Source organism: Haplochromis burtoni, unplaced genomic scaffold (genome assembly GCF_018398535.1).
Source record: "Haplochromis burtoni strain Fernald_Lab_line unplaced genomic scaffold, NCSU_Asbu1 Contig_299, whole genome shotgun sequence".
NCBI lineage: Eukaryota > Metazoa > Chordata > Actinopteri > Cichliformes > Cichlidae > Haplochromis > Haplochromis burtoni.
The window spans coordinates 230,242-242,416 of record NW_024582660.1 but is presented as its reverse complement, the minus strand read 5'-3'; the positions used below and the strand labels follow the sequence as shown (position 1 = coordinate 242,416).

Sequence of the window (12,175 nt, the reverse complement as noted above, 5' to 3'; positions counted from 1 at the left end):
TGTGGCAGAAAACACGGGTAAAAAAATGAATAAATAAAGATTGTATTTTCCATTCCATTTTCTCCCACTTTAAACTGACTTTATATTGTTTTGAAGGCCACAGTCAAAGGCAAGCCTCACCCTTTATTTTCCCCACTGTATAATGTGATGCTCTTCTCATGGCCAGGGAATCTCTGGTGTGCTGCCGGGATGAGAGAGCCAGCAGTGACTCTGTGAACCTCAGTCCAAAATGAAAGTCCAATCTGACATCCACTCTGTCCTTTTGAACACACCAGATCTGAGACAGTGCTGCAAAACTGATGGCCCTGTGAAAGCAGGTAGCAGAGACAGACCAAATACAGACAAATAGCCAGAGAGGATTTCACAGATATTCCGAGTAACAACCTTGAACCTGTCAACTTTAGCTCTCAGGCTTTTTTTTGGCAGTTTAAAAATAATAAGAAGGCAGACATTCTTCAGCGGCTCAAAACTAACATATCTAGGGTTGACATATCTATCCGTGGCTGAGGTGTTACAGGTGAAGCCCAAAGACTTGGATCTTGTTATTTTTTTATATTTCAGGTTGGTTAGCTCAATATAGCAGGTGAAAATGCTGAAATGGCTGCTGTTTGTAAAGTGGGTGTAGGTGTAGCTGCCGCTTGTTTAGAAGATGAATCTGCTTGGCAAGGTCGTTTAGTTTTATCAGCGCTAAACTTTCAAACTTCCCTTTCTCTGTCCAAGTGCTGTCGGTAGGCTGCCTGTGAGACTCTGCCGATAGTAAATGAAAACTATGAGTGCAGTCTTTTGTGATACTGAGAACTAAAGTTAAGAGAAAATAGGCTATTCTCTAATCAGTGTTAATTTTCTTTTTTTCATACCAGGGTCCTTCATGATGGTGAATTCTTCGCAGCATTATGGTGGCCAAAGGGCTCAGCTCCTTCTGCTCCCGCTCAGTGAGAACGACACTCATTGCATCCAGTTCAGCTACTTCCTATACAGCCGTGATGGCCACAGCCCCGGGGACCTCCAAGTCTATGTCCGGGTAAACTCGGGTCCCAAGGGCAGTGCAGTTTGGAATATCTCAGGCTCCCAGGGTCGCCAGTGGCACCAGGTGGAGCTTGCTGTGAGCACTTTCTGGCCCAGTGAATACCAGGTAAGAAACTGGTAACAAACACATAAACACATGAGGTTTCAGTAGTTATGTTGTTAAATACAACAATGAGCCAAAGAGTCCTGACAGCTGTCAGCTGAGGTGAATTATGTTTGGATATTTTATAAATTTATATAAGATGGTAGCTAACTGGAAATTTCTAGTATTCAATCTTGTAAAAAATCTTGGTGATTCCACCCACTAATTTCCTAATTAGTGAAATGGGAGAAGAAAAAAGAGATTCGCTGACTACTTTAAAATGCGAAAGCATGCAGAAAGCTTGGCCACAGTTTTTTTTGCTGTGGTTAAACATGTTTCATAAATGGCAAATATATTGTGGCTGATGTCCGTCCGGGTAAATGGTTTGTATTTGTATAGCACTTTACTTGGTCCTAAGGACCCCAAAGCGCTTTACACTATACACAATCATCCACACATTCACACACTGGTGATGGCAAGCTACAGTGTAGCCACAGCCGCCCTGGGGGCGCACTGACAGAGGCGAGGCTGCCCACCGGGCCCTCTGACCACCACCAGTAGGCAACGGGTGAAGTGTCTTGCTCAAGGACACAACGACCGAGACTGTCAGAGCCGGGGCTCGAACCGGCAACCTTCCGATTACAAGACAAACGCCCAACTCTTGAGCCACGATCGCCCCTGGGTATTGCCTGGACGTTTTTTGCTGCTTTTCCTTCCGTTCTCTGTAAAAAGCCGGTGTGCTCTGGTTTTCTTATGTTTTCCAAGTATGTGCATGGAAGGGCAGTGAAGTCCCAGAACAAAGTACTTTTGTAGTTAAAAATACTTCTGAACCGAGCTGGTTTGAGGTGCAGTCTTCTGTTCTGTCTTGCTTGTTTACAACTTCCCATCAAAGAGAGAGGAGAGCTGTTGCTTTTTTCTTTTTCTTTTTCATATTCTCGTATTTCTGGTAGTGTTTAATTGTCAGGTTGAATAAACAAGAACAATCCCACCTGTGAACGTCAGCTTTGATAACAAAGGACATTTTTCATGGTCAGACAACTGAATATGAGCAAAACTGCAGGACTTGTGGTATGATGTGGTGAGTGCCAACCACTAGTGGTGATGATTACAGTTATTACGATGATGCTTATGATGATGATGATGATGATGATGATGAGATATTGTCTTGTCTGAGCCAGGGAAGACTGGGCACAAGAAACAAAAATATTTAAGCACAACTAAATAATAAATATGTAACGTACAGTACATACATGTACCATACATTTAACATACCATTACAGCAACAAAATAAAACAATATGCAATCATATTCATTTACATTTTATTTGGGATTATTTTATGAACTACAACTACACAAGACTCCTTCAGTCTATCATATTCATCGTATCCTGTTGAACAGTTACAGTTTGTATTCCCTGTTCTAGATCATATCTGGAACAAGGAAATTCATACGTCCGCATATGTCATATGCAACCACAGTCAGCCATATGCAACCATGGAAGGCTGATTAATGCAGCTACAGCTACAGTCTTGGTGAGATGTTTTACGGCAGAACAGTTCTGACATTAATGGCTGAGTCGCAAAACAGTAAAAATAGAACTCGTGACTAGAAAATATCAGTGGTTGCCCAGTCATTGCAAATAGTCGCAACCACCAATTTCAATAACACACAATACTGAAATCCCCCTCCCACTCATGCTATTTAGCTAAATGTGCCATATAACCTCAGTATTTAATATAAGTATGTCAATTATAATGGAAAAACAACAACAACAAATAAATATTCTACTGTAGTAGATTCCTACATGACAAATTTAGAAAACAGTCTGCTTTCGTGTCAGACTGTGCATCACCCACATCTGCAGATCTTTGTAGAGATCAGCAGCATACAGTTGATATGTGAAAATGACCCAGGTCTGTTACATGTTCTATTGCAGGTTCTAACTTATAGGCAAAGTTCATCCAGTTCATTTCTACTTCACTTCTATATGAACTTTTTGGCTTAATGAAAAGTTGGAATGGAATAAATTGTGCTCATGCAGAAAATAGATTTAAACTCTAATCTATAGTTTTTCCCTAATTCATTCTAAACATGGTGGAAATTATGTTTAAAATCAGCATTTGGATGAATTTCAGCACACCCTGTATCTTTATCTTCTCAGTGGCTCCATTGCTACCCCTTGTACTTTTAAAGCTCCCCATTCTGTTAAACCAAAAGTCCTTCCACATTTGATTTTTGGGAAGTACACAAAACTGCAGGGAGCCGAATCTAGCAAGTGGTCCAAGTGTTGAGGAAAGATTATGTTTGTGTGTCCAGAAATCTCTCGTGTTTTCAATGCATTTAGAATCAGCATCGGATGGCACTATCACACACTTCAAATTGCTTGCCCCAAATGACACAGGAAAAACCTTAATTTTGAAAGTTAAAACCAGGGTTGGAAAATGCACATGGCACAGCTGATACATGTTGGGAAAAAAACACAAAGGCAAACATGGCCTTTGCCTGACTCCTCCATTGATGCTGTGCCTTCCCTAAAACTGCTGAAGATTGCTTAGCTGTGGAAAGAGCCCCAGCTCTCATTAGCAGTGGCGATTCTCCATACTAAATTTGAGTTGGTTTAAAAGAGTATTCTTTCTGATTTGAGGTTAAATGACAGTAAACAGTGTAACTGGTCAGAATCGGACTTCCATCTAAAATTAGCTTCTCCATCAACTCATCATCAGTTTTGCTACAATGAAAAAGTTTAGCTTGTTTTACAATTCCCTTATTTGTGATGTTACTTACTTACCTGCACCAATCAGAATTCATTAATCTCTTGAATTAAATACGATGACTGCGTCTCTTTTCCCAGTATGCCTGGCTGCTCTCAATCACAAATCTCTTATCACGAAGCAGAAGGTGAACATAATGGCTTTAAACATAAAGTCATATTTGCAGGAGCGATAATTCATTTGATCTTAGTAATATGTGACCATAAAAAAGATGATTTGTATTCCTGCCATATTCTGCTTGGAAAAAGAACAAAAAATTAGCAAGTTGGAGACTAACAATGGAGATGTCCGCATTTACCAACCACATTTTTACAGGAGTCAAAAACTGTTAGTGTAAAAACACCGCCAAGAGCCCCGACTGTTTTTTGATGCATTTTAATACATGTAAGGGGAGCAACATTTAAGCTTGAAGCTGGTTCAATCTAGCAATGTTGTGCTTCTAGGTAATCCATGTAAATAAATGTAAATTTGACATAAACACAGGAGCCCCTCACAGAGCTGTGACTCACTTTTTGTTAAAGCGTTGCAGATCTGATTTTACCATGAAGCTCAGCTCTTCAAGGCTGCTGCAGTTCTCTTCTGTGGTTTCCTGTTACTCTGACTTTATGGATGTACAAAATAGAACCACTGTATTCCCGTGAGTGGCACTGATGTTAAATACAAATATCACACATCTTGATGCATTCTCAATCATCCAGGTAAGTAAATCTCCAAAAGTTGATTCTGTTCATCTGGACGTAGCGTTTTGTGGGAGAAACGTTTCGTCACTCATCCAAGTGACTTCTTCAGTCTCAGCTGACTGCAGGTTTCCCCAATCTTATAAACAGTACATTTGCATTATGACTGAAACCAGCCCACTGAAGGAACAATGGACTGGGAGGTCACCTTCATCATAATTATGCAAATTCTCATGACCATTGATCAACAATCACTGATCAAAGACGACTGATCAATGGCCATGAGTACCATTCACAGAGAGTCGGGGAATGGCTGCAATCACAGCATTGTAAGATGGTGAAAGATGTACCCTTAGGCCCCCTCCTCGATTCAGAGATGGTCTTTCCCTTTTCACATAAATGGCCTCCTTGACTCTGCGCTCAAACCAGCATTCCTCCCTGTCCAGGATGTTACATCCTCATCCTTGAAAGAGTGTCCACTGGCCTGTAGGTGTAAATAGACTGCAGAGTCCTGGCCTGACGAGGTAGCTCTTCTGTGTTGTGCCATCTGCTTCGCAAGAGGTTGTTCGGTTTCCCCGATGTATAAATCCTGGCAATCCTCCTGTCGGGGGACCCGATCCTTGGGGTGGACCAATTTTTGGCGCAGCGTGTTTTGGGGTTTAAAAGCCACAGAGACCCGGTGTTTAGAAAAAATGCGTCTCAACTTTTCCGATACTCCGGACACATACGGGATCACTAGAGGTTAGTCTCTGTCTCTGTGGCTTTTAACATCCATAGAGAAAGGAAGTGACTTGAAGAAGTCCCTAGAGTGAACCGTTTCTCCCACTGAAAACGCTACGTCCAGATGAACAGAATCAACTTTTGGACAAATATCACACGTACTAATATAATAAAAACAGTTTCAGGAATAGATACACACAGTTTGTTTTTCATGCCCCATTTTGCATTTTTTTAGTGGCAGTTATATCAATATTTTTTAACACTGATGTCATATATACACTGTGTTTTCCAGTGCAGATTAGTTTTAGCGTATTTATTTAGTCATAAGGTTTTCTTTCCTTCCTTGAGATGTCAGTGGAAACAAGGTGAGGTTTTGTCAGCCTTTGGCATTATCAGCTCGTCTTCAGCTTTAGTCTTTTAAGCCAATTTCTCATCCATCCCTCCCTCCCTCCATCCATCCATTCAACCATGGAGGTGTTGGACCCTGTCTTAGAGGTCATAGGGCAAGGGGTACTCCCTGGACTCCCTGGTCTATCATAGGGCTAACACAGAGAAACTGACAACCATTCACGCACACATTCACACCTGCGCTATAGCTATTAAAACATGGCTGCTGTCAGCTGTAACAGCATTATTATTGCACTCCCAATTACTCAAACCATATGCAACAAATAGCAAATTGCCTCTGTCATATATCACAGTGGCTCAATAGCTGTATAATTACAGTGGGTGTGTGTTTGGGTTGTATCTTTATTTATTGGTCAATTTACCTGTGTGCTGCAGTGTAATCAATAGCTCTGTTTGATGCCTGTATTGTCGGTGCTGCATTATTAGCACCGTTGTGTAGCTTGTAAGATTCTGATGACTGGATCCAGTCCTGCCTCACCTCATTAGGACTGATAATTTATCCCCTAATGCTCTCTTTCTTCCCACTAAGCCTGTCGCCTCCAACACCATTCACCTCGCCCCACCCCCAAATTGCCGTTAATGAGAAGGCAATAGCTGGTGTAAGGGATTGTGGGAGCGTGGGTGCAGCGAATAGTCAATTGACCTCAATTCCATGCGACCCTCAGCGCGGGGGAGCAGTCCGGGTGTTTGCTTCCATAACCTTGATGCACTCTGAGCCCCATCTCAATAAATCAAGAGCCAGTTAATGAGATTAGAGGGTTGCACAGATCAATGAGGACAGCCAGAGCTTTACCATCCTCAGCTCTTCTGTCCTGAGCGACTCTCACAACAGCCAAAATGATTTAAAGTAAAGATTTTCTTCCTTTCTCTATGGATGTTAGAAGTTTTCATGCCACGGACTGTAGCAAAGGGGAAGGTGGAGGCAGAAGGGGGGAGCTAACGAGAACAATCAGACAAGTGAGACCAGATGGGGAGTTTGCTTAGCACTGCAGTGTTTACCATTCATGCAGGCATGCATAAGCAATGTAATCTACTACCTCGGTGACGTATGTTCAAGATGTGTGAGTGATGAGAAGGCACTGCTCTCTAAAGTCCTTCCACCAGGCATGTAGACACAGGACAGATTGCTTTATTTGTCCTATAAACCTGGATGATTGGCACCAGGTAATGGAGCAGGTAAATGTGTGCAGAAGAGTGAAGAGGCTTAAACAAAGGAACCAAGTGTGTCTATCTGTTGTGCGAAGGGCTGAGCCTAGAGAGAGGCTCTGTGCCTCTTTTTAGTATTCTCCAGAGGCCCCACAGGGGTCCACACATCCATCTGCTCAGTGCTATTGATAAAGATCACTGTCCAGCACTGCCAGCCAACAGATTAGCCACAGCAGGCCACAGAGCAGCAGCTCCACACAGGGGTAGGACCACCATATCAGAGGACTCGGGGGAGAAAGTGCGTCCCTAAGCAGCTGCTGGTGGTACTGGTGGTGGAGATTAAATAGATTAAATTCAAAGCATACTCAATAAACATTGGGTGTCAACACCTGAGGGAAGACAGGCTGCTTCAGAGATATGTTGGATCATGATCTGAGGTGCTCTTGGCCTTCAGCATTTAGGCTTTTACTGATATAAGATTTTAAATTTCGTGGCCAATAGTTCCGGATTCTACATGTCCATTGTTAATATGTTAACATATTTTGTCCTTGAAAATAGGATATTTTCTGATGTATCCAACTTTTTGGCAGGAAGTCCTCTTAAAAGATGATACACATCTATTTAGAGACAGGACAACTTATCCAAACTATGAGCTGTCCAACTCTGTGGGCTAAAGTCGCTGTAGTAGAGGAAATGTAGTTTTAGAAAAAAAAATAATCCAGGAAACTTTTGTGCTCCATACCAACAGTTTCTTATATAAAAATCAAGGTTTAAGTTAGCATGGCTTTGTTTTATTATCTTGGATCAGGACACAGCCACATCAAAAAAGACTATATCAAAAATGACAATAAAAAAGATCCAGTTTTAATTCAAACTGTGAAAGTATGTTTAATCAAATATTGTAATTAAGGAGTATAGGAGACAAGTACTTAGAGTCCTGGAGAGTCTAAAATATATTCTTCTGCATCATGAGCACACATACATTTTAGAAGTACTTTGTTTCTGATATTAAGAAGTGATTCTTCAACCACTCGTCCAGAAGCAGGAAACAGACTAGCCCAGTAATGCGTGAAACAATAATAATTGCTGTGTGTGCTTTTATGTCTTTTTATATCTATTTTTATTTCTATTGTATCCTTTCATTTGAAATAGAATGAATCACCACCTTATCTTGCAGAGGGATTGGTGTACCCTGGTGATACTAGAAGCAGTGTTGTCGTTGGCCCTGTAGGGTCTCCCAAGGTAAATGTGTTCTAGGTGAAGGGCCAGGCTAAATGTGCTTTACAAACATTTTATGGACAAAACACCCCTATAAGGGCTATTGCTACCATGCAGTAAGGTTACTGCAACTCTGGCAGTAGCCAAAGCAAGGAGGGCTGATGGGACTCTGCTGACCTCTGCTGAACTGAGGACATGATAGAAGAACTACTTTGAAGAGCTCCTCAATCCCCCTGACATGCCTTCTATAGTCGACAGAGAGCATAGGAACAAATCACTCGGGGTGAGGTCACTGAGGTAAATAATCAGCTCCTTAGTGGCAGATCTTCTTGGGTGGGTGAGATTCTCTCTGAGTTTATTAGGGCCCTGGATATCGTGATGCTGTTGTGGCTGACACCACTCTACAACACTGTGTGTTAGTTGGTGACAGGGCCTCTGGATTAGCAGACTGTGGTTCTACTTCCTCTTTTCATGAAGGGGGGCTGGCGAGTGTGTTCAAACTTCAGGGGTTTCTCAGCTTTACTGGGTAGGCCCATGCCAGGAGGAGGTGAGTGTGTCTGTTAGTTGAAACCTCAGATTCTGAAGGAACATTGTGGTTTTTGTCCTGGTCATGGAACACTGGAGTATTCCCTCAAGGGTATTTGAAGGTGTATCAGGGTTTGCCCAACAAGTTTACACGTGTTGGGCAAACACGTGTAAACTGTAGGTATTGAACCTCGTCCCTCAGGGTGTCCTGTGGAAGCTCCTTCTGGAGTATGGGGTATCTGTCTTGTTGCTGTGAGGTATCTGGTCCCCGTACAACCGTTGCCAGATCTTGGTCCTCATTGCTGAGAATAAATTGGACTTTTTGCCCTTTGTCACTAATTCTGTGTATATTTTGTTTAATTCAGACTTTGTATATAGTTTTTTTTTAACACTCAGGTGTCCTAAACATGCAGCCTTATCAGTCAATTAATATCCATTAATAACAGGTCCTTCCTCTTGCAGCTTAAAAGATGAAGACTATAGCCGTGTTTCACAAGAGTTCATTGCACCTGTAATGGAAGATAAACCTGCACTGCTGAGTCTCTGATTAAATCATTAGGTGTCATTTGACTGAGTTCATGACCCTCTGCCTGACTCTGCTTGGCTCTGGTGAAGAGACTTGCTGTTTGAGAGTGGACTTTGAGGGACAGAGAGGAAATGAGTTCAGACAGGTTCACTCATTCTCTGTCATCTTGGTGCTCTTTGAAAAAAAAAAACGTTTTTTCTTTGTAACACTCTTTAAAAAATTTCACCCTTTATTTTTTTTACTCTTTGTCCTCTTGATCACATTGCCTTAATCCTGAATGTATCTCAGTATTACACCCTTACCATACCCCTATAAATTTCCTTCTCTCCTTCGTTACTTACTTCTCTTACTTAGTAGCTGCAAAAGGTCACCCTCTCAATTTTTGTTGTTTTGTTTTAGACACTTTTAAAACAAAATTTGTAAAAGTTGGACTCCTGGAAAAATGTCTTGATGTTCTAAAGCCAGTTTATAGAAGAGCTTATGTAAATTGGATTTTTTTTTTTTAAAAAAGAAAAGAAAACAGACCAGACAAGAATTGTCTTTCCAACATTTCTTTATTTCTGCAATAGTCATTCAATGTATTTGCATTAAGCTATTACCTCTCATAGTTGTTTTTATTGGTAGTGGCAAGGTCTGCCATCGGATTGCTTACCTAAGCATGAGGGATTCACTCCAAATCTAGCCCAGCACAATTTTATCGCACTGATAACAGCTCCACATTCCCCAGCGTATCAAAGCTTTATTCATTTAATGCTGACTGAAACAGAGCACCATATTGCTTCTTTTTCATATTATAAGCATCCTCCTGAAACTTGTATTACTGCAAAGAACTGATACAACTGCAACTGCAGTTAGCATTAACAGCAACAGACATTGTTAACTTGACTGTATTAATTCATATCTGACATATAAGAGGTTAAGTAAGAGGTTAAGTAAGAATTTCTCTTCTAGTTATCTGTAGAATTATATTCATGTAATTACAAAATTATTCAGCTCACACAAGTTTTATTCATATAGTGCCATTTTACAACAGTTCACTCTGAAGGTTTATGTTAATGATGTTAAAATGACCAATTTTTTGCATTTATGCACCTACAATGCCTTATGAAAGGATCCCATTGTTTTAATCATCATATCTTATTTATGTGTTCAAAAGTTGAGCTATACATGATATATGACTACACAGTCTTGTCGCCTAGTAACCACCTAGCAATGGGCTAAAATATGTTTTTACAGTTTTTGCAGCGTCTTTTGGCATTTTTGCACCTACAACACTTTTTAAAAGCACTGTAATTTTCATTTCATTTCTCAGCCAACAGGAAAAACAGACCAAACTATATTTCAGCATGAGCATGTACTGCTAGTGAATAATGACCCAGAATATGCCACAAAAGCAGTTCTAGGACTTCTAGATGGATAGAGCCTAACTAGATGTGCATTCCATTTACTGAAGATAAAACTGAAGGTAGAATGATCTACAAACAATCAGCCACAAGAAGCGACTGCCTGCCTCTCAAAAAGTATCTCAGGGTGAGACAGAGCAGTTGGTGATTCCCATTGTGACAATAATGTTACTGTCCAAATTATTATGCACCAAACCGTGTGGAACATTTTCAGTTTTTATCAGTTTGTTCTGAAAAGTAGAATGATTAGATTTTTGAAGACTTTTCGGTATTTGGAAAATGTAACACACGCACAGTTCAATTTTCATCATTTCAAAAGAACATAGACTTACCTGAACCTAACAGTAACCTTACTTTAACATTGAACTAAGTTTTCCCTTTAAAATTTCATGATTTATATCGTGGGTTCTTTCTTTGTGTCCCTTCAAGTCCCTTCAATGTGACTGCATAAACACATTTAAGTACACACACAGAAGGAAAGAAAGCCTTCAGCATATGCTGTCTGGTCCTTTATATCACACTGCAGTGGAGGCACTGTACTCATCCTCAGCCTATTAAAGGAAAGTGGCAGGGCCACTTGCTTCTCATATATTTATGTTTTAATGCGACAAAGCCAATATAGATCAGTAGTGTTAGTTTAAGTTTACTTGAAGAAGTCAATTAACAGGACATCCTTCTCATTTTTATTCAACACATTCATCAAAAATTCTAATAACTGGTTAAATTAAAAAAATTCATGAAGAATGTTGGTGTCTGTGTCAAATGATAGCTTCTTTATTAGTGTGCACACAAAAATGTTTCCTGCAATTCTGCAATAAAAACTAAAAGCTAAAAATATTAATTACTGTGCAAATCTTGTTTTTATTGCAATCTAGCTTACAGCTTCCACTCTTCATTTTATGTATTCATAGCGAAGGCCTAATGGGACGTTGTATGGATTTTGTTAGTCTACTATCAATGTGTTATTTGTTAGTCTGCTATCAATTCTCTAGCATTGAATTTTATGAGCCAAACACGATGCCACAGGAGGTGCATATTAAAATTCTTGCATGATTTTTTACCTCAAATGTAACTGCCCTTGTGCAGCACTGTTCTCGACTGTCTCCACTGGCTTGTAGCTGAGCTTGCTTTCTGATTTGGATGCGCTTCTCATGTCATTTCCTTTGGTTGCTGACAATGACACAGGGCTCCTTCCTGAGAGATGGCACCCTGCTGCTTGCAGTGCACCAAACCTTTATTCACACATCACAGGTGTGTTTGCAGCGTTAGTTTTTGGTTGTTTTGTGTTTTTTGGGAGGGTGGGGGTGGGTGGCCATGGCCTGTTTTTGTCATAACAAAGAAGACAGAAACGAAGCTGAGAGAAGGCTGGAGAATGACCTTGAATTTGAGATTTTCAGTTGGACAAATCCATCTTTTATACTGCTGAAATAGATTTTGCTTTGTGCATACTTATATGAGTATTATATGTTTTCTCTCTATGCATTGTTTCTGTCTTTTAATACAGCTTACATAGAGTAGCTTATACATAATATTTGCAATTGTATATAAAACCCGATGCAATGCATCTCAGGTCTAAATTAGATAGATAGATAGATAGATAGATAGATAGATAGATAGATAGATAGATAGATAGATAGATAGATAGATAGATAGATAGATAGATAGATAGATAG

General features: G+C 40.3%; 1 protein-coding gene across 7 annotated transcripts in view; it reads left to right on the top strand.

Annotated features, from left to right (window-relative positions):
- LOC102308225 (receptor-type tyrosine-protein phosphatase U) overlaps nt 1–12,175 on the top strand; it is a 259,704-nt gene that overhangs the window by 138,014 nt on the left and 109,515 nt on the right. For all 7 annotated transcript variants that reach the window (XM_042228047.1, XM_042228046.1, XM_005941005.3 and 4 more), the window contains exon 3: nt 861–1,132. In XM_042228047.1, the coding sequence (XP_042083981.1) occupies nt 861–1,132 (272 nt within the window). The remainder of the gene's footprint in view (nt 1–860; nt 1,133–12,175) is intronic.